The sequence below is a fragment of the Vombatus ursinus genome, unplaced genomic scaffold, assembly GCF_900497805.2.
Source record: "Vombatus ursinus unplaced genomic scaffold, bare-nosed wombat genome assembly UNPS02015255.1, whole genome shotgun sequence".
NCBI classification, from domain to species: Eukaryota; Metazoa; Chordata; class Mammalia; order Diprotodontia; family Vombatidae; genus Vombatus; species Vombatus ursinus.
In genome coordinates, this window is record NW_020955033.1 from 49,286 (window position 1) to 73,451 (window position 24,166).

The 24,166-nt window shown below is 35.6% G+C and overlaps 1 protein-coding gene across 1 annotated transcript in view; it reads right to left on the reverse strand.

The window, feature by feature from the left end:
• The window catches only part of LOC114031725 (lipoxygenase homology domain-containing protein 1-like), a gene marked incomplete at its 3' end in the record, with an annotated part of 576,714 nt that overhangs the window by 48,474 nt on the left and 504,074 nt on the right, over positions 1-24,166 (reverse strand). The window contains exons 38-42 of the mRNA XM_027846874.1: positions 21,628-21,782; positions 11,021-11,099; positions 4,241-4,372; positions 1,142-1,323; positions 540-626 (exon numbers count right to left, since the gene is read on the reverse strand). Of these exons, the coding sequence (XP_027702675.1) occupies positions 540-626; positions 1,142-1,323; positions 4,241-4,372; positions 11,021-11,099; positions 21,628-21,782 (635 nt within the window). The remainder of the gene's footprint in view (positions 1-539; positions 627-1,141; positions 1,324-4,240; positions 4,373-11,020; positions 11,100-21,627; positions 21,783-24,166) is intronic.

A 24,166-nucleotide genomic window follows, 5' to 3' on the forward strand; every position in this document is an offset into this window, starting at 1 on the left:
AGAAAAAGGGAAGGTGCCAGCAGCAGAATAGGCACAATGCCTTAACATTGCCCCTGAGATCCTTGATTTTTTCTCCATCAGAATATTCTTGTACTTAGAGGTAGTCTAGGAAATACCTTCTCCTATCAGCAAAAGCTCCTGAGAGAGAATAGAGCTCTGGCCTCAGCGTAACCTGTATGTTCTCTCTCATCATACTCCATGTCTAGATCTCACCTCCTTTTGGGGTTGTATGTCGTAGGATCACAGTTTAAAAATGTAGGACTGGAAGGGAACTCATTGACCCTCTAGTCCAAACCCCTGACCATGAATTTTAATTAGAGGTATTTTCCTTGACAGGTAATGATGCAGGCCTCTAAGGGCCTTTCTTTTTCTCCATAGATTTATAACATCTTACTCACCTTTGGAAACAGAATAATGTTTACTGGGAAAATGATTTATTTCTAAGTTATGCAGAATTTAATATTCCAAAAATGTTTGATTCAAAGAATATGTTTCTTACAATAATTTAAATATTACTTATATACAGCACAGAAGAGTACCTTGTGTAGCTTAATTCCTTTCTTCAAACATGAATCAAGCAATATAAAAGAAACTTTTGTGATGTCACCAATGTCATCAAGGTGCAACTATGAAATAACAAAATTAGAGTTAACAGAAAGACTTTATGAATACTGATCTTTCCATAACATAATTAAATGCTTTTTATGTCTCTGGAAATCTCTAAAAAGGATGGCACATGAGCAGTGATAGTTCCTTATAACACTCTTGCTAAAGCATTAGAAAGCTCCATCCTTTGGGGGGGAAACTTCAAGCACCTAGACTGAATTATCAAGAAGGCAGCCAAGATATGGTAGTGTCTGAGATTTGGCAGAATGATTCAAAACAATTTTTAGACATTTTGCATTTTTCTGTATCCTTTAATGTCTGAAAAAGCATTCTGGAAGTTTTACTGACCACATTTCTCTACAGGATTTCTTCATGTTTTTCAGTGATTTTAAATTTATCAAGTAAGTGAAATTGACACAGCAAATTACAAGAGACAGTCTGAATGCCATTGTTATTATTTTTCAGTCAACCAATTAAAATACTATTTGAAAGACCAGTAAGACATAAACAAAAGGTAATCTTAATGTAAACTTACCAGAAATGGATCATTTTTCAAGTTCTTAATTTTCTGTACAGGAGATTTTCCTCTCATTCCAAATACAATCAATTGAATATCTGGAATGTTTTCTGGTAGGGGAGATGCAGAGAGCCACATTTGCCACTGACCTCTGCTGGTAACCTGGGAGTCTTTTATCACTGCAGGGATCACGTTTACCTCTATAATTTAAAAAAAAATGAGAGAGCGAGAGAGAGAGTGAGTCAGGAGAGACCTGGGTTCAAATATTGCCTCTGAAATTTTTAACAGTATGACAAAAAACTTAACCTCTCAAATCCTCAGTTCATTCATTTATAAAATGAGAAAAAAATACTTATTGCACTTAACACAACTTAACACATAGTGCTGTTGTGAGGGGCAAATGAAAAGAAGCTTTGAAAAACTCAAAGTACTCTAATCTTTATTAGACAGATGCATAAATTCTATTTAAGTGAAGCATTTCCAATTTTGAAGCTACTTAACCCAAAATCACACCCACTCATTTAAAATGTATCCTTCTTATACTCCTCTCACCCAAACCTAGACTCTGCCTTTGGGACTTTGGTTTCTGAATAATGTTCTTTCACTGTATCTTCCACAGAACCAGACCTCCACATCACTTGTAGAACACTTCCAAACTGTGCCTTTGTGTGCCTATTTCCCTCACTGTCTCCCCCTTTCTGCGTTATCTTCTCCCCGCCTTAGAGAGTAAGTTCCTTGAGGGCAAGGACTGACTTAGTGGCTTGTACTTGTATCCCCAGTTCTTAGCACAGCACTTGGCACATAGTACACACTAAATAAAAGCTTCATCATTCTTTATGGAGTACCTGCTATATGTGTAAAACACACATGAAAGAGTAATCATGCAAGTTATCACATTATTAAGGGACAAAACTGGCCTTTCAGACAAAATGCACTCTAGAATTTCACAGAAGGGAGAAATCAATGGGGTCTATGGTGTTTGAAAAGGGCCTTCTAGAAGAGACAGGACTAGAGATAGGCCATAAATAAATAGCAAGAATTTGGATTAACAAAAGGGAGTGAAATAGGTCAAGTAAAGCCTTGAAGTGGAGACCACATATGGAGTTTTTATGAGGCAAACAGTCTCATAAATGACCTGGCTGGAGCAAAAGGTTCACAGAGGGAAGAAATAGATAAAGCTGGCTAGGCAGGGTAGGGTTGGGCTACGGTGGTCCTTGAATGCCAATCTAAGGAGCCAGAAGAGCCTTCTGAGCAAGTGAGTGAACTAGTATGGGGTAATAAAAGAACCTTGAATTCTTTTTTTTTTTTTTTGGATTCTTGACTAATTAATTGTATGATTTGGGAACAGTTATTTAATGTTTCAATTTTCTCATTGGGAAAATATAAATGATTATACTTCCACTATCTACTCCACAAGATTGTTGCAAAAATCAAACAAGAAAATACATAAAAGCTCTTAGAGTTATGATAATGAAGAAATAAGGGGTTTAGGAAGCAATGGTTTGGATGGTGCCTAATTCCTCTGAGAATTCCTCATTAATAAAAACCAGGCACTTAGGATGTTTTCATACAACAGAAATACATAGGGTCAATTCAGCAATATTCCCAATTGTAACCCAGGGGAGGTAGAGAATTTTCTATTTTTGAATGTTCATCTTGCTTTCATTTAAGAATTTGAGAATTTTAAACAATATTTATAATATTAGCAATGTGTCCCCACCTGCATTATTGAAAGAACTATATTGTATTGTTCACAAATTTCTTGAAAAATAATGGGTTGACTAATTTACAATCCTTCCCCTAGATTATATCATTTTACTCATAGGATACTAGGCTTTGAAGTAATTTTTAATGAACAGTAGACAGCTGTCAGTTATCTTATGAGAAAAAGCTCTATGAAAATATAATTTGAAGTTGAATTATAAGTTTGGAGCTAATTTTGCTTTCCACTAGTATCATGTATTATACATAATTTCTAATTACATTACATTACATCTTATTATGTGTTGAATGAATTCATAATTGCACATAAGCAAAACTATCAAATTCTTGTTAAAATGACAATACATATAATAGATCTTGTGTTTTAGAATATATGAAATTGTAAGGAACATTACTGTACTTTTTTTTCATAAATAATATTATAGAAAGAAGATGTGAAAATTAGTCACTAATAGGGACTCATTTATAAGGACTTGGTTATGTTGAATACCTACACCGCCAGCTTACTTTTGACATTAAGTGTTAGAAGGTCTGATTTCTAGCACCCACATCCATCACCAACTAGCTTCGGGACCTTAAACAAGCCTTTAACTTCTAAAGACCTCAGTGACCTCACCTATAAGAAGACAGGTTTGGAATAGATGATCTCTGTTACTTTTTACTATGCCTCTATAACCTTTTATTGAATTTAATTTTTATTTAATTTTGTTTATTTTAATGCCAAACTGTAGTCCAAAACAGGACAAAAATGTTCATGAACTTTGTCACAGTGGATTGAGTTACAGGATCTCAGTCTGTGGACCAGATATATAAGTATATACCTGTCTTATTTTCAATCATTTGTCTTCCTTTCTATGATATTTTTCAACTTCAGTCCCAACTGTAAATAAAAGCAGATAGACAATATCATCTCCTTTAGGTCTAATATTCTGAGATTCTGTTATTTTAATAGAGGGGAATGGGTAGAGATCCAGCTCTACTATTTTGATCTTCAAATTATCTTTATTTTAAGTTTATACAGAGTCCATTGGTAGATAACCATATTCAGGAACCTCCTCTGAATATCATAGCAACATTTGATAAATTGTTTTCAGACCAACACCTAAACCTGCAAGCACCATTTTATTTCTTTCTTGATATTTTTATTTCCACAGTATGGAAACAACATAAAACACAAAGTTCAAGGTAATATTCCTCTAAATTTATTCTTTTCATTTATTTTTTAGTGAATTAACCTTTGAATCCTTGTTAATGAATCCTGTTCATATGGAAATTTGAAGCACTATTTAGACCTACAAGGATTGTAGGTGAATTATTGGCATAATGGAAACTATTATATTCTTTTCTAGATTGAGCAATGGCATAGTGGCATCCAAATAACAAAACTGGTATTACCTTTCAGTGGAATTATAACTTCACTAAATCCTTTTTCTGAACGCTTGCTGATCCAGTTTTGATGAGCAAAGATATGAGTGATGACAGAGGTGTGTCCTTCCTTTATAATAACTTCATCCAAAAACCAATTATCTGATTAAAATAAATGGAAGAGAAAGATACAAACAGAGTTAAAATAAAGGGCTGGAGCAGAATCTAATATGCTTCAGCTGAAGTAAAAAAGGTGGAGGCAGCAATCATGACCTTAGACATAGCAAAAGCAAAAATAGAACTAATTGAAAGAGATCATCAGGGAAACTACATTTTGCTGAAAGGTACCAGAGACAATGAAGTAATATAAAAAAAAAACTTTGCAGCATGATTCTCTCATAAACACCTCATTTCTCTAATATATACTTAACATAAAACTGAGTCAAATATAAAAATAATAAGAGCCATTCCTGAACTGATATGTGATCAAAGAATATGATCAGGCAATTTTCAGAAGAAGAAATCAAAGGTATCTAAAGCCATATGAAAAGGCTTTTAATCACCATTGATTAGAGAAATACAATTTAAAACAACTCTGAGGTGCTGAGGTCTAGAGATTTAGGGGTGCTGCGACCCTGAGATCATGACACCCGGGCTCTGCCTAAATGAATTCAACCCAAATCTTTCAGCCAGAGAAAAGTTTATTAGAGATAAACCATACAGGTCAGATTCTTAAGGAATCTGAACATTAGTGATGCCCATAAGGATGAGCAGACATGAGAAAGTCTCAGCATTTAAATGGGGGCTAGGGTGGATCTTATATACTACTCAAGTAATTTTGGGTGACTAAAGGAGAAGCTGGGAAAAGGATCTGGGTGACTGGGGAAGGAGTTTAGGGAGAATGGGAGTATCTGGGTAGGGTCACCCGAGAATAGACAATGAAGGACTAGGCTTTTATCAGGGTAACAAAAAACTGGAAGAAAGAGGTTGATAAAATCAAAGGTAGGATCAAAGACTAGGCTTCTTCCTTAGGGAAAGATCAGAATAAGGATAAGAGATAAGGAAAGGCCAGTTGAATGAAGCATAAGGGTTTTCTGGGGCCCATAGACAAATGAGAGCCAAATTCTTTTTTGGAGCAAGGGGCAAAGGTCTCAGCTTGGGCCCATACCCCATCAATACCACCTCATACATATCAGATTGGCTAAAACGACAGAAAAGGAAAATATCAAATGTTGGAGGGGAGGTGGAAAAAGTGGGACATTAATGCACTGTTGGTGGACTTGTGAATTGTTCCAGTCATCCTGGAGAGCAATTTGAAATTCTGCCCAGAGGGCTATAAAACTGCATACCCTCTGACCCAGCAATACCACTACTAGGTTTATATCCCAAAGAGATAAAAGAAAAAAGGAAAAGACCTACATGTATAAAAATGTTTATAGCATCTCTTTTTGTGGTGGATAATATTGGAAATCTAAGGGATGTCATCGATTGGAGAATGGCTGAACAAGGTGTGGCATATGATTGTGATTGAATACTATTGTGTGATAAAAAATGATGAGGGGGATGGTTTCATTAAAAAAAAAAACATGGCAAGATCTATATGAATACAATGCAAAGTGAAGTGAACCGGCAGATCATTGTACACAGTAACAGCAATGTTGTAATGATGATCAACTATGAAAGACTTAGCTACTCTGATCAGTACAATGATTCAAGACAACTCCAAAGGACTCCTGATGAAAAATGTTATCCACTTTCAGAGAGAGAACTGATGAACTCTGCATATTGAAGCATTTATTTTCTTACTTTTTAAAAATATAGCTAATATAGAAATATTTTACATGATTTTTGCATGTTTAATTGGCATTGTATTATTTGCCTTTTCAGTGGATGGGGGAGGGGTAGGAGGGAGGGAGAGAATTTGGAACTCAAAATTTAAAAAGAAAAGAATGTTAAAAATAAATAAATATTAATTTTTTAAAAAATAAATGGAAGATTTGTTCACTCCCTCATAATGCTAAGAAGACACTATTTATTTAGTTATTTAGTTAGCTATTTAGTTATTTTTTAACAAATTATGGGATATCTAAGGGAGACAACATGATAGCATAGGGAAAGCTAGTCCAGGGAAAGTCAGCCTTGAGGACAAGAAGATCAGAGTTTGAGGTCTCTCTCCTCTGATGCAGAACCATGTAATTATGGGCAAGTTACCTAAATTCAGTGTCACAGGCAACTCAGATTGTCAGTTATAGACAAATTGTGTTAAAGAGAGCTCCTAATTAAGTCTGTATTTCTAGACATAAATAAATTTAATCATTTGATTCTATGTTTTAAAACTTGAATTTGGTTAACCATCAGTAATTTTGGTCATAGTTGGTCAAAGGTCAGTCAGATCTCCCTCCTGGCTCTGCTATTAACTAGGAATATGACCTTGGACATATCCCTACCACTCTACTATCTCGGATTCCTCATCCATAAAATAAAAGGGTTAAACTGAATGATCTTTAAGATACGTCCCAGCTCTAACAGTCAAAGAACAAACATTTATTCATTATTAATCAGCAAGTCAATAGAATAACCTGTATGATGGAATTTTTCATTTTTCAAAGTGAAAACTTTTCACTTTTAAAAACTAGTTATTTTTAATTTTGTAGAACAATCTTACAGCCTCTTTGGAGATAATAAAATCTACTCTTTCCCTTATTGAATTTCTTAGTCTACTCTGATTTACGAAAATTTAAGAGATGGAAGCAACATGCAGTCACAGCCCTATTTCTTTATTTTAAAGGTGAGGATTTGAGGCCCAGAAAATTTAGTGACTTGGTGGTGCTGAAGGGCCAGGATTTGAATTAAGGTCTTCTGCCTTCTAACTCCAAACCCAGTTCCCTATCCACTACACTATGCTGCCTGATCTTATTTCTGTATGCACTCTTATTATGATTTGTACAACTCTCAGATCTTATGCTTCACTTGTGTAAATCCTGTTTTGTTTCATCATTGTATACCTAAGTGCCTAGCTAATGTTTTTACTGCACATAGCTTGTGTGTAAGAGACATTTATTGAGCTGAACTAAATAACATAAAAAGAATAGAAAATTTGTAAAAGAATGACTTTTTAAAAATTGAATTATATCATAAATGCATGGTTGTGACAAGTTTGAGAGGAGATAGGCAAAAGAAAAAGAAAATTAATTTTTAGGGATAAAAAAAGTCTAAGAAAACAGGCATCATATAGCCTTGCTGAAAACAACACTGTGAGTTCCATTGTACTAGATGATACCCAACTGTAGGTCACACTTCTCAACATGTCTGGGTAAATCCTAACCTGGGAAAGCTTCTTCACATTACATGACAAATGATTAAGGCTTTAATTTTCTCTAATTAAAAAAAGAGGAAGTATCTTCTTTACGACAAACAAATAGTATCATCTGCCAAAATTATGATGGCGAATGTCAGGAATTTAAAAAGTCCAATAAGATTTGCTGGGAAACAATTGTCCAGAAATAATAGCAACCAGTGCCCAAATTAATCATTTTCTTTTCAAAAAGGCATCATTGGTACATTGGAGGGTATATTTGTCATATTATTACTTTCTAGGACAATGGCTTCATCATTCAGTAAATTCAATAGGTCATACACAATGCTTGAAATAAAAAGTCAAAAATCATGGCTTAGCAATCTACATTTTTAAGACCTTTTTTATATTTGCACAGCATATCACCTCTCTCAGAAGAAATCGAAGTCCTTTGTACCACAGCAACCCATACGTTCATAAATTTTCATTGTAGCATATTATTTTTTGTATAATGAATACTTTGGTAGAAATCACATTCCTTATCTCAGAGAAGTGATGCCTAGCCTTTCAGCTTTTCAGAAGTGAATCAATAAAAGGAAATTTAAAAAGATATGTTCTGACAGCAATCGGGGAGAAACTAAGGCACACACCTCCAAGTCCATGGACCACTGGGTTAGTTTTGCTTTTGTGGGCATTGTACAGAGTTCAGGATGTGTAAAGTAGCAAAAGATAATAGGAGTTGAAATATGAGTCAAGAATAAATGAGATGTATTTCAGATCCTCTCTCTTCAGCTCCCTGAAGACATTGCAAAGAGCATAGTAAATTAGCAAGTGAGAACTTAGCATACAATTAGGAACTTTAAAGGTGGGGTGGGAGAAAGAAATAAATGATTGTAATGGAATTTTGGTGTAATATAATGACTTAGTAATCCTTGTAGGAAATTTATTGTAACTATATCAGCACTGCTATTTCTTTGGGCCACTAAAGAGATGTGACAACCTTTTGTTAGGGAGGAACCTAGTTGAAGTAGCATATGTTGTGTGATTTTAACAATTTTTCTTTAAACAGATGCAGTAGAATTATTTTTTAACAAATTATGGGATATCTAAAGGAGACAACATGATAGCATAGGGAAAGCTAGTGCAGGGAGAGTCAGCCTTGAGGACAAGAAGATCAGGATTTGAGGTCTCTCTCCTCTGATACAGAACCATGTAATTATGGGCAAGTTACCTAAATTCAGTGTCACAGGCAACTCAGATTGTCAGTTATAGACAAACTGAAGATCTTCTTTGGTGGAGAAAGTTTCTACATTAGGAAATTTTCCACATTGATAAAATCATAGGATCATGGGTCCAAACCACCGCTTTTTCCCTATACATTACATTGTCCTTTTCCCTATTTGTCATTCTAGTAAAGAACACAAAGAAAGCACAATAGTTTATCTATGCTTATAATACATATGGATAAACACATGTATATTATATGTGTATTCATCCTAAAGAGACAAATGGGTTTTCTTTTTATCCTTGCCTGACATTTTTTAAAATGGAAAAAGTGGTAAAAATGTCAAGATTCTTGATATTGCCAATTACCAAGCCTTACCACTTAAACCTATCAGTGTTTCATATTCACAGTTACACAAGAACTAATATCTATAAACAGACATAATTTTAAATGAATTTACTTTTATATAAATCTAAAGGCATCTTGCTTTGTCAGAATTTTAATTCAGAATGCATAGATTATATTTTCAGCTCTACTTTTTACTACCCTTGTGACTGACTCTTTCTCATATATATGTATGTATGTATGTATATGTGTGTTGTATTATAAATGCACATGCATGTATACACATTAGCGACATATTGCATATGTATGTGCACTATGTATACATATTTTAGATGCAGGTATGTACACTTATGTGTGTGCATATATATACATATATACATATACATATATATGTATAAGTACATGTATGTAAATGAATTTGGGGAGGGAAGGATCCTCTAATCAAGTGCCAGTGTCACCTCTCACCCCTGTCTCTCATGTATACATATATGTGCTTACACACATATACACATACACATACACACACATATATAATGTGTGACTGACCAATAAGTCCAGTCTTTGTGATTATATTCATTCCTCCATTACACATTTATGTTTCTAAACAGAGGACAAAGTTAAAATGATTAAGCTAAAGTCACAGAAATTAAATGTCAGAACTGGAAATATAACCTGTGTATCCTAAATGCCAATTCTGATAAAGCAAAGTACAGTGAGTTTAATATTCAGTTAGTAATTAAACATTTAGTAAGCACCTACTATTTGATAAACACTGAACAAAGTATTAGGGATGATCAGAGGAGAGAAGAGGCTTTAGGTGAGAGATGTTACAAAGGTAAAATCAATAGGTCTTGGCAACATATTGGATATGGGAAGATGAGGGACAGTAAATTCGTTAGAATGATTTTTTTTTTAATTCTAGGTGTCCATTCTCTCATTTTTGTAGTTCAGTCATTTTCAGTCATGTCTGACTCTTTGTGACCCCCATTTGGGGATTTCTTGGCAAAGATCCTAGAGTTGTTTGCCATTTTTTTCTCCTGCTCATTTTACAGAAGAGGAACTGAGTCAAACAGGGTTAAGTGACTTGCCCAGGGTCACACAGCTAGTATGTGTCTGCAGATGTGAACTCAGAAAATGAGGTTTCCTGACTCCAGGGCTGGCCCTCTATCCACTGTGCCACCTAATTGCCCCCTTTCTCTCAAAACTATGAATATAAAACACTAGCAGATTTAAGTGGTAGGGCCTAGAAAGGGTAATCAGCAATTTCAAGTAACTTCACATTTTTACCATTTTCCCTTCTCTGTTCTTTCAGTGAATGACACAAAGAATATCCATTATTCTATGCTGATAATTTTTATAACTGTTAAAGGAAGGTCAGTAAGGAGGCCTGAATCTGGCAGTCTAGAATCCAAAGTTACACAACTCTGTGTATGTGTTGTGCACAGAGTCAGCAACCTCTGAGACCTACATAAATTCTCAATTCTTTGAAGCATATTCTTCCTTTGAGAAACATGGGTTATTTTTTAAAAGAGTTACAAACAGGCTTTATAAAAGCCTACTAGGACATTTCATCAAACAAAACCATCTTATGAGGCTACTCTACTACAATTTGATGCTATTTTGCTTTGTCAAAAGATTGGGGGGGGGGTGAAATGGACCAGATTTCATAATGAGATTTATAAGACTTTCAGATTAGTATAGAATGAATGTGCTTCCCTTAACACCCCATTATATTTATTTCATTGCTTAGTGATAGACAGATTTGATGTAGGCTTTGTAAAAATCTCCTGCATATCCCTACATAGGAACAATACCAAATTAACCTATCAAAATAATGTGGTGAATTAAAGTTACAACCCCTCATTAAATTTCCAATATATTTAGTGTATTACAAGCTGTACAGTCAATGTGCAGACAATTATTTTGTATTCTGAATTCACTGTACCTTTTTTCAAACTCTGGAATCCAAGAATAATCTGATGTAGTTTACCAAGGTGCACTGCTTTAACTGTGAAAACCTCCACCTGCAATTAAAGAAAGAATTAAACTGAGGAGTGATGAATTCATGGAAAAAGAGATTAGTCATTCCATCTCTTAAATTTTTTTCTATCCAATCCCTTTTGTAAATTTGGGTCACTTTAGAGTTGGTGAGAATCTCAAAATGGAAAAGGAGGTCACTAAGCCCTAGGGAAGGTCAGGGGCTTGAGCAAGGTCCTCCATTAGTTTCTGGCAGAGCCTTACTTAGAACTTCAATGTCCTAGTTCTTGATTCCCATGCTCCTTCAATTACCCCCCATCACCCAACACAAATGTTAATGTGAAGCTAATGACAGTCTTTCCCAAAATTTCTGTTGCCTATTTAAAGTTTCATTAAAGATATTGCTTTTTATTTAGCACATGGGACACATGGATATGAAGGCTAGCTGAGAATAGGCTGTATGTCTGGAAAAAATACTAGAAGCTCCACTCATTGTCACAGACTCTGAATGCTTAGCATTCAGAGAACATGAATAGGGGCTTGGAGGACAATTCAGATTTGAATTGGGAGAACATGAAGAAGGTACAGAGGGAAACGAGTTTGGGTAATAATTTTTCAAAAATAAATGAGTCAGGAAGAACAAAACATCATGATATTCTTGAAGATTTTTTTTTGTCAGAAATAACAAACTGAAATGTGGCTGCAAATCAAATAGAGATGCTAGGGTTTGCCAAAGAATAAAAGGAAAATGCAAAAAGACAGATTAATCTCAAGGTGATAGCTGTTGAATATCAACCAATACTTAGTTAACTAAAGAAGATTTTTTTTTTATTTTTAAATGAACTTTTATCAAACAGAATAAACAGTTCTTTATCTCAATTAATCCAAAAAACTTTTCATTAAGCACCTACTATGTGTCAAGTACTATGCTAAATACTGGGGATCCAAAATAAGGATAAAAAATGCTCCTAAGAAAGCCAAAATATAATGTAGGAGGCAACATAAACAGCTATGTGCAAACAAGAGATATGCAATACGCCTCAAAGGTAATCAAAAGAGGGAATACACTAACATTAAGGGGGATTGCAAAAAGCTTCTTATAAAAGGTGGGGTATTAACTAGGACTCAAAGGAACCCAGAGAATCCAGCCAGTGCAAATGCATGGAGCTGGGAAATGGAGTGTCTCATGTGAGAAACAGCATGGAAGCTGGTGGCACTGGATTGCATAGTACACTGAGCAAGGGGAGGAAAAGATAGGGTGTAATAAGGTGGGAAAGGTAGTAAGGGGCTAGATTATGAAGAGCTCTGAAAACAATCACGGAGTTTTATATTTGACTTGGGAGGTGATAGGGATCCACTGGAGTTTATTGTGCAGGGGCAGTGAAAAATCAGTACAATTCCTAAGTGAGGTATGGACTAGAGTTGGGAGAGACTTGAAGCAGAAAGATCAACAGGAGGTTATTTCACTAGTCCTTTGAGACATGTAGTGATGAGGACTTGCACCAGGGTGCTGGCAGTGTCAGAGAGAGGTGGTCATTTGCAAGAGACATTAGAAAAGTAAAAACAGGATTTGGCAATAGATTTGGATATGGGAGCTGTGAATAAGGAGAATAAGAATAAGAAATTGAAGATGACACCCAGGTTGTGAGCGTTGGTGACTGAGAGGATGGTAGTGTCCTCAACAGTAAGAGAAAAGTTATGAAGAAGGAATGGTTTGGGACAAAAGATAATGGGCTCAGTTTTGAATATATTCGATTTGAGATGTCCAGGAAGTAGCTGAATATATGAAACTGGAGGTCAGGTGAGAAGTTAAGGTAGACAAATAGATCTGAGAATGATTTGCATAGAGATGATAATTTAATCCATTGGAGCTGAGATCAAAAAGTGAAATAGTATAAAGAGAAAAGTACCTAGGTCAGATTCTTACAGGATGATCATGGTTGGTGGACATGATCTACTTAGGAGAAGTTAAAAAGGTAGTAATAGAACAAGAGAGAAAGACATGCTAAAATTCTAGAAAAACAAGAGTACAAGGAGAACAAGTTGATCAACAGAGTCTAAAACTGCAGAGAGGTAAAGAAGGATAAGGGTTGAGAAAAGACCCTTAGGTTTAGCAATTAAGGAATCATTAGTAACTTTGTAGAGAGAGTACTTTCAGTTGAATAATGAAGTCAGAAGCCAGACTGAATATAATTATGAAGAGAATGAAAGGGAAAAAAATGGAGACAGTGATCATAGAAAGTCTTCTCAAGGAATTTCACCTCAAAAGGCAGGAGAGATATGGGACAATCGTTGGCTTTTTGATGGAGGGATACAGTAAAGTTTGGTGGGGAGGAGACGGAGGAGACATGGGTGGGTTTGTTGGCAGCAAGGAACCAGTAGTTAGAAATAGACTTAAGATTAGTGATGAAATAGAGATGAACAAGAGGGAAATCTGCTGGAGAAGATGCCATGGAATGGTATCATATATACATGAAAGGGGTTTGCCTTGGCATACCTCTTCATGTGAGACAGGGGCAAAGGAGGAGATAATGACAGAAAATAACTGAGTGACATACGATGAAGAGGAGGGAAGAAGAAGGAACTCTCATGAATGGCCTCAATTTGTTCCAGTGAAATATTCCACAAGGTTCTCAGTTGAGAGGGTGAAGAGGAAGCTTGAGACAGGATGAAAAAATTTAGAAAAGCTGACTAAGATAACGAATCAATTAGGGAGGTATGAAAAGAATGCCTTGTCATAGTGATTGTCCAGTTGAGATTATGTACCACAAATTTGTAGGGGTCCCAGTTACCATGGTTTCAATAATTCTCTTGGTTCATTCAGTAGTATGTAAATAAGAGCAAAGGCAGAAATCAGTGAGTAGTCAGTCAAAGATCAATAGATGTTTATTGAATAGTAACACATAGTGGAATTGTGGGAAGAATGCAGAATGCAGGGCGGAGGCCTAGGCTTCTCTTCTCATCATAGTATTACGGTCCTCTCCTCCAGTATACATTGACTGGATCTTAAAAGGAGCGCATAACTTGATACATAAATCTTTCTCACTGCTCTCATTACTTGTTTATATCAGGCAATCTCCCTCACTAAAATATCTGTGAAAGTGTGTTTCACAAACTACCAAAGCTTAAGCTTGGTAGGACAAGATAAATGATACAATGAAGGGGGCAACGTATTTATATACACACACATAGAGAGAGATAAAGATAGATATAGATATGTATATGTATATATATACACACATACATACACATATATGTAAAATTTATATTTGTATATTGATATTCCCTCAAATACCTTAACTTCTTAGTTAAGGAAAATATATATATATATATATTATAGATTTGTGTTGAAGTAATCTAATATGAGAGCAGAAGTTGAGGAGGAAAGCCTGAGTCAAGCATATCTCTCTCTTTTTTTTTTTTAGGCAATTGGGGTTAAGTGACTTAACCTCAGGATCACACAGTTAATAAGTGTCAAGTGTTTGGTTTGAGGCCAGATTTGAACTCAGGTCCTCCTGTGTTCGGAGCCAGTGCTCTAACCACTGTGCAACCTAGCTGCCCCAAGCATATCTCATTTTGATTCCATAGTATATTAATCTCAATACATATAATGTAAAATTTACTCTTGAAAAATTCATATCAATATAGCATTTTAAGGTTTTGAAAGTGCTTGCCTCACGACAACCATGTGGGAGGTATGCAGTGTCATTGTTATCATTTCTGTTTTACTGAGGAGGAAAGTGGAGCTCTAAGAAGTTATATAACTGACCCATCATCACAACACTAGCAGGATTTGAACCTAGGTCTCCTGGATCTTAACACAACATTATACTTCATGCCATATTGCTTCTCATAGCTTGCCAATGATGAGCATAGAACTAATTTCTCATAGTTTGTTTTCCAAACTTATTCCCAGACATTTGTCCCTACCAATATTACAGGATAGTTTTGAGGTCAAATAGATCTATGCATTGGGAGATGCTATGAAATCATTTACAGAGGGATGCTTTGTAAGCATTAGTTCTTAATTGAGACAAGGACAAGTCTGTGAAATATGCTAGGAGGAATTATTGAAAGTTGCAGATAAAATGACAGGTAAAGATATTTTAATTACTGTGTCTGTGGATGCAAAGGTCACAGAGCAAACAAGAGGCTGACAGTAGCAGCTTGAAAACTCAGATTGGTACATCTTCCCCAGAAGGTTATTTTCTTAGGGAATAATGGACAGAAAACTACACTTGGGTCCAAGAAGACCTTAAAATCCTGCCTCTGATTCGTCCTAGCAGCATCACCACTTGATCTCTATGTGTCTGACTCAGGCAAGTATATAAGGCTAAATCATAGCTGGACCATGGTCTGCATATCTAAAGTCAATCAGTCAACAAGGATTTATTAAGCACTTCCTACAAGCTTAGTAAGTGGGAAAGGCCAAAACATGGTCCCTGACTTAAGGAAGATCACATCCTAATGAGGGAGACACATGCAAATAATTATGTATATATAGTGCACATAAAAGATGACCTCAGAGGGAAGGCACTAGTAGGTGGGGGGTCTGGGTAGGGAAAGCCTTTTGCAGAAGGTGAGGTTTTGGTGGAGTCTTGAAAGATTCCAGGGTTAGACAAGAGGCAGAGATGAGGAAGAAAAGCATTCTCAGTTTGGGAGACAGGAAGTGAAAAGGCAAAGTTAATAGGAGTTCCATCCCATGATGAAACATACATCCTTCAGGACTAGCAATCTCCCCAAAATGTTGAGTATTATGCACTTAATCTGTCCACAGAAATCATGCCAAGTCTAAAAAATATGCACATGTTAGCTTGTAAAAGTTTTACAGAATGTTCATAATCAAAACAAGAATACCTATGAATGATTTTACTATTCCTCATGAAGGCAGAAATCAGTGAGCAGTCAGTCAAAGACCAATAGATGTTTATTGAGTAATAACACATAATAGAATTATGGGAAGAATACAGAATGCAGGGCAGAGGCCTAGGCTTCTCTTTGCATCGCAGCATTATGATTCTCTCCTCTAGTGTACATTGATTGGAGCTTAAAAGGAGTGCATAACTTGATACATAAATATTTCTCACTGTTCTCACTGCTTGTTTATATCAGGCAATCTCCCTCATTAGAATGTCTGTAAAAGTGTATTTAACAAATGTATTTTCTTTGGGGGTGGAGGGAAGAAGCTAATGATATTTCCCATCTATCACAGAATTCTCACTAAAACTATACTGGGTTTTTACATGGAAACAAGGCTAGTGAAATATACCTCTTTAGATTAAAATGCATGTTCATAATTATTTTTTAAATCCCTCAAAAACTTCATTTCTCAGTGATATCACACTATAATGAAATACAAATGGAGTCCATGATAACTTAACTCATTATTGCAAAGATTCAGACATATCTTGGACCAAGTGACTGCCCCAAAACCTAAATTCAGTACAGCAGTTACTCAAGAATTGCCAGAGAACAAAGAATGCAAACTTTATCCTGCTCCTGATCTTGTGTTAATTGTTGAATAATATTCCAGCATAACCTGCATGTCTGGGGCTAGCTGTCAGGGGCAGGATGGAAGTTGAAAGGATTTGACTTAATCCCAATCCCGAAAGAAAACTGGCCTGAGAGAGTTTCCGTTAAGGATAAAACAGAAAACAAACCAAAAAAAAAAAGACAAATTTGGCCTGAGGTAACCTTGTTGTGCTGCCAAACACTCTTCTAAGGAGAAAGAAAGAAAAGCAAAACCAAAAACACCCCAGCAACTGTAATTCGTTAGAGAAGCAGTGGATGTCAGTAGCAGTTTGATGGAGGAGGCAGCCTAGAAGACATAGGCATAGACAATTCTTGGAAGATTCGGTGGCAGTGAGGTTCTTCCTAGGAGCATGGTTTGCCTAGAGTTGACTACGAGTATCCTAACACCTTCCTTATAGGTCTCCTGTCTCCTCATTTCCAATGTGGTTGTGTTTATTTTGGACTTAATCAGTTTCTCCACTATGGGTCTTCCATCTCCCAGTTGGGTATCTTCCTCCTTGTCCCTCCCTTTCTCCTACTTTTCAGTTTTCTTTTGTGTGCTGTTTCCTCCAATTAGATTATAAGCACCTGGAGGGGTGGGACTGTCTTTCTTTTTCATATTTGTATCTCCTGGCTTAGCACAGTCCCTGACACATAATAGGAACTTAATAAATCTTTATTGACTATTAATTGACACCCGGCTGTGGAAGAGTGTCTTTATGTGTATTTTTTGAAGTTAGGAATATGTTTCCTTGCTCAAATCAACAAATGTTTATTAATGCTTAATATGTCCCAGATATTCCTATTTACCTTGCTATTTTTTTTTAATAAAATGCTCTTTACTCATAATTTCATGTCTAATCTGGTTGGGTCTAGAAGAGAATATGCTAGATGAGGACTCAAGTCAGAGAACCTAAAGAGTACCTTGATTTGGATTTAGCTTTCCAGAAACCATACTGATGTCTCATTGTAACCTAGGCTACAATAACAACAGCATAGTCTTTATTGCATTATAAAAGACTCCTACTAAGGGAAATTTACTTCACATGGTCAAGAGATTTGCACCTTGAAAGAAATGTAAATATCTTAATTAACCTCAAATATATGTGTAGATGTAGAATTATTCAGCATGGGATGTATGCCTGTTATAGTTCTTTGCCAAGAAGTGATGTGGAAGAAAGGGTAAATAATAGAGTAATCAAAGTAGAGATGCAACTAAATGAAAAATTAATGTTTTACTTAGCCTTAAAAGTCTTTGAAATTACACCTAAATAACAAAGGTATCAAGATGCCATAAGAATCTCTGAAAGTCATGATTGATTGTTTCTCTCTCTAAGCAAATTTAAAAATTGAAAAAAGCAATCAGAAACATTATAGGAAAAAATCGATTGGAAACATAATAGGAAAACTAAAGAAAAAGAACTGGAAATTGATGCCAGCAAAAGCAAGACTAATTGCTATGGGGTAGAGAAGTAAAGGCAATGATTGAGTTAACCTTTCTGATAGCTGTCTTCTGAAACTTTTAGGTAGAAGAATGAGAGTGGGCATAATGAAAACAATTAAGCCTACACAGGTGATACAGAGTATTTAGAAACAGCCTAATGACTTTCTCTCCTAAACTGCACCCTCCTCCAAACATCCTCATCTCTGCTGAGGACTTCATTTACCCTCTTTACCATTTACCCTAATTCATAACCACATAGTTATCTCTTACACTTCCCTAACCTTCACTCCCCATACCTAATCATTTGCAAATTCTCATGGATTCTTTTCCCACAAGATTTTGTGCCTCTATCTTCTTTTCTCTACTTACAGCTCCTGTAATGAATAATTTCAATAGTCTCTTCACTTGTTTACATTTCTAGTCTTTCTCTCCCAACAAGTGAAGCCAAATCAAGTCAACAAGAATGTATTAAGTGCATATATATGTGACACACTGTGCTAAGGGCTAGAGATATGCAAAGATAGGCAAAAATCAGTCCCTTCTCTTACTGATTCACAGTCTTATGGGGGAAATAACATACAAACTACTGTATACAAACAACTCATATACAAGCTAGACTGGAGGTAGTCACAAAGGAGTTAAGAATAAGGAAGGCTGGGAAAGGTTTTTTGCAGAAGGCTGGGCTTTAGCTGAGACCTGAAGGAATCCGAAGAAGTTATAAAGCAGAAATTAAAGCATTCCAGGCATGGGAGGTAAACCAGTGAAAAGGCATGGAGTTGGGAGATAGAATGTCTTGTGTGAGGAACAACAGCAAGGAGCTCAGTGTCACTGGGCTGGTTATACATGGGAAAGGTAGGAATGGATCAGATTTTGCTTTAAAATGCAAACAGAGGATTTTACAGTTGATCCTGGAGGTAACAGGGAACCACTGAATAATGTGATAACATGGTCTGATATATACTTTAAGAAGATCTATTTGACAGCTTAGTGGAGGATAGACTGGAATGGACAGACATTTGAAACAGGGAGACTAACCAGAAGGCTATTGCAATAGTCCAGGCATGAGGTCATAATGGCTTGGACTAAGGTGGTGACAATGTCATAAAACAAGAAGGCATATATAAGATATATTACAAAGGTAAAAACAAAAGTACTTGCCAAAAAATTGGTTATAGGGTAAGGGTAAAAAAATGAGGAATCAAGGATGACACCTAGGTTGTGATCCTCTACACAGCTACCAAAATACTCTTTCTAAAACAGAAGGAAGAGCTCATCACTCTCTTGCTCCAACTTGTTCAGTGACTCTCTATTAGAGCTTCTAGAATAAAATACAAACTTATAAGCCTGGTATTAAAAGCCCCCTTTATTTTGGGGTTTGCAGGCTGGATTTCTTTCTTGAGGACCATGCCTTAAACCCAAATCACTCTGGCTTTCACTGATTGACCAGAAGTAGGTCCCAGGCCAAACCCTACTTGGTCATTGTTTGTTCTGATTGACTCAGAGAGAATGTAAATAGGAATTATTTCTGTTTTGGCCAGAAATCCTGAGGGTCTTTCCCTCCCAGTTTGATTTTGTTTTCTAGAATAGGTTAAAGAGGCCATTCTTTGCCTCATTTTTTGACCTAGCCTTAATCACTGAATAAACATTTCCTCAGTCAAACTGAGACCTGCTAAAGACCTTAGTTTTAAAAGACTAAGTATTCCACACCTGGGGCCATCTCCAGATGTTTTGATGTATATCTGGCCACTAGACCCAGATGGCTCTGGAGGAGAAAGTGAGGCTTGTGACTTTGCACAGCCCTCCCTCACTTAAATCCAATTCCCTTGCATGTCATGGCATCACCTTCCTGATGTCATGGTCCTCTTCAAGAACAAAGGACAAACAACAACAACAACAACCCTGTATTTCAGTAGTTAGGTGGTACAAAGGTTAGAATAGTAGATTAGACATTAGGAAGACCTGAGGTTAGATCTTGCCTCAGACATTTGCTTGTCATATTGGACAAGAAATTTAATAACTTTTAGTTTCGATTTCTTCGTCTATAAAATAGGAGCAATAAATTAGCAGCTCCCTCATAGAGTTGATGCAAGGATTAAATGAGATTACATGTGTAGAGTGCTTTGCAAACCTTAAAGTGCTAATAAATGTGAGCTATTGAGTGGAATTTTTTGGTGAATTTAAATTGAGTTGCTGGCTCAGTGTCATTAGCCACCTCTCTTGCTCTCTATTTCAGGCAATGAAATAAGGACAAGCTAATGATTCTTCTGGAAGTGCAATGGACTTCTTAGATGATCTGTTAAAATGCGACCAGTAATAAAAATTAATATTTGCATCAGGCAGAACTACAAAAATGACACATATGCCCAGGGAAAAGCTTGAAATCTGTGTTTTGAACCCTGCACTTAAACAATTCATATCAGTAGCCCTGACATCAAAACATATTCACTTTTGTACCAAGAAGAGGAAGTATACATGGCATCAGATTGTGAATTTGTAAATGTAATTTTAAAAATGTTCCTTGTGGCACTCATTTCATATACTGTATCGTAAGTAGCTGCACACTTTGGCATCTCCCGGTATTAACATGGGCAACAGGTAATCATTTAAAGGCGCAAGATAGTTTCTCCTCAATAGGACTTTGATGGGACAAAAGCTACACTCCTTCCCTCTGTATCAGCCAATCTTTTGTATTCTATTCTATAAGTCCTACATCTAAAAAAGAAAGCCTTTAAATCCAAGATCTTCAGAGTTTCTGCCCAATTTGAAACCTGTTTTGTTGTCTTCCAAATATTTTAGATGAAAAAAGTATTACAGAATCCTTTACAAATGGATTGCTTCAGGTATTCCCAGCATGTTTTCAACAAGCATATATCTTTTCCTTCCAACTGATGAAAGCAATTATTGGAGAAATAAGTGCTGTGTCCTTCTTTCATACCATGAATGACTATTTTGAAGTAGTGAAAGAAACTGAGTAAATGATTCTATACCTCCTTTATCAATAGCCCTACGTTGTCATACAACCCAGGATAAAGAAAATAGGCCTTGGTTATTACATGAATAAATACTCTTCAGGGAAACACAAGGGACTTTAGGATCTCGGGAATGATTGTGGGTGATTTTCTTTCCCACTATGCCTCACTAGTACTTAAAGAAAAAAAAATAGCAACACACTTAAGCACTATGTCCTTCTGGATATTCTTGTCCTCATATTATAAAAATGAAAACTTTAAAGTAATACACTAACTGAATTCTGATTTTTCTTATTCTGCATCTATAGCTATAGATATCTCTTCCCCTCTTTTTGATCTCATCCACAGCAATCCCCTCTGGACCGTCTTTGTTCTGTTCCCATCTAATTTGCTCACCATTTAATACTGGTTGTATAGCTATCAGTGTTGTTGTCTAACCTTCCTACTAGATTGTAAGCTCCAAGAGGACAGGGACCTGTGTTTATCTATACTTTGTTAGCACATCCAGCATCTAGCATAGTGTTCTGTGTACATTCAAAACTACTTGCTGAGTGTTGAATGAATGAACATAATATAGACTCCATGTAACCCCATGTAAATGAGAAATAGCAAATCAAAGCACTTATTTAATAAGTAATATTTTTGTTTTACCTGTCCCCTGGAAAAAGCAATTGAGCTATTTCTTGAATTGGTAAGCCATCTTTTCCCAGAATCACCTCTTTCTCCTTTTATGTAAATATAAGCCTGGCCAGCGGCATCTGCATTCTTCACATCTCCAGTGTGTATCTGGACAGAGTATTCCATAACTACAAGAAAGAAAAATAAAGAAAAAAAGTCACCAGAGAAAATTTTTAAATATGTGTCATTTTGTTCTACAGTGTATGGATGTCTTTGGCTCATTAGTCCTATGAATAAATTTGGCTAGGAGTAAAAAAAGCTATTTGATATAGGAGAGAAAGCAATGAAGAGTAAGTCACTTCATTCTGGATTTACTGCATAGCAGACAAATAATTTTTCCTTTTCCATCAATCAATTTTTCAACTGATAAAGTAGACACAAACTGCAATCACCAGATAAGACTTAAAAAAGCCACCACCTAGCTAAAAGTACCTAACATTTTGTTTCTACATGAAAATAGCCAAGGCTACAGTTTCCATTATCAAGGAGTAAAAATAGTATTTTCTGCTTATGTAAAATATGTGACGCTTAACATTTACACAAGCAGAAAATGTCATTTTGCTATGCTGCAGTGAAGACTGTAGGCTTGGTTATTTTGAAGAGGAAATAAAATGCATTTTACCAACTCTGAAAATGCTCAGATTTAAACCAATAAATGATTATATGAAATTTTATATTAAAAGTACAAGTGTATAGCAAAAGGAGTTGTTTTCTTTTTTTTTTTCTGACAAGATCACAGCCTTCCTTAAGAGTTTAACATTCTAACCTTGCAAGGCCATTGTAAGAGTTAGGGATAATTATTCTTTTCAGAGAAAAACAGCATATCTTCCAACAAAAATAAGGCCAATACTAGAGAATATGATTAGCAGTCAATTGATCTTAACATGTTTTTGAAGTCTTTATAAGCCTGCATATTTCAGTTTTATATTTTAAATGTTATCAATTAAGCCATGAGACTCCATTTATTTTCACTAGCTATCTCCCCCATGTCTTGAACTCTCTCTCTCCCCATCTCCAGTGCCTAGCTTCCCTGGTTTCCTTCAGATCCCAACTAAAATCCCATTTTCAACAAGAAGCCCTTACAGAACCCCATAATGGTAGTGTCTTCCCTCTGTTAATTATCTCCACACTGTATTTACCTCATTTGGACAGAATTTTTTGCATGTTCTTCAATTAGAAACAAATGAACTCCTTGAGATCAGGGACTGTATTTTACCTTTCTTTGTATCCCCAGTACTTGACAAGGTGACTAGCACATATTAGGTACTTAATAAATGGTTGTTGATTTGATTAGGGAGGTCAAATGGTAAGATCTTGATCATTTGAGATATGCCAGTGTGGCATGCATATCCATAGCTCAAATGGGAAGTGTTTTGAAAAAATCTGACCCCTATGTTCATGATTTGAGAAAAGTAAACAGACAACTTTTTTTTTAAATGATTACATTTTACCTTTAAGGAAACATTATGCTTTTCTATTCCCTATAAGGTAAGTGGTGAGAGTCAACGAAGAGGTATATCACAAAATAAATAACATAGATTACTAATAGCTACCTTAAAAGTGTTCAAACTCTAGTAGTTAAATAAATGTGAATTAACACAACTCCAAGATACTACTTTACACCCATCAAATTGGCAAAATTAAACAAGATAACATTCAATACTGGTAGGACCTTAGAGAAACAGGCTTATTATTATACTGCTGGTAAAGCTGTAAATTGGGACAATCCATTTGAAGAGCAATAAGGTGTCACATAGTAAGAGACACAAAATTATTCACATAATTGACCCTATGATCCCACTATTAGGACAATAGCTTAAGGATGTTGTTGACATGGGGGAACAGGAAAAGGCCTATCAGTACAAAAATGACCATTCACATCACAATGTCTCTTCTACATGGAGAACATAACTTATTTCAGCATACAGTTGTGAGAATCAAATGAAATAAATTACATAAAGTACTTTGCAAACCAAAAATAATATATAAATTTCATCTAATAATACACTCTTCTCCATAAACTAACAAATGAAAATTCCTCATACTACTAACAGATATTAACAATCAAACCAATAAACTGTATTGGAAATAGAACAGTATTACAGGGGAAGAACTAAAACAAAAAAACTATTACCCATAATCACCTATACATCACATGTATCCATGAGTATTTGAGAATTTTTTTTTATTTTAGACTTAAATACACAATAAAAAGAGAAAACATAAACAAATAAAAAGTAAGAAAAGGAAAAAAAGTATTAACGTGTACAGCAGAATGTAAGAGGATCAAAATACATAGCAATAAATTTCCATTTCAAGAAAGCATATATAATAAATATTATGCATTGTGTTGAGAGCTATCGATCTTTGCTTCCTTGTAAGTATTCTTTTATTCTGTACTGTGCATTCTTTATTTTGTTCTTTTTTCCCCTTCCTTCTCTACATCCCTGCCGAGATATTTATATATAGATACATACATACACATGTACATATATACACATACATACATATA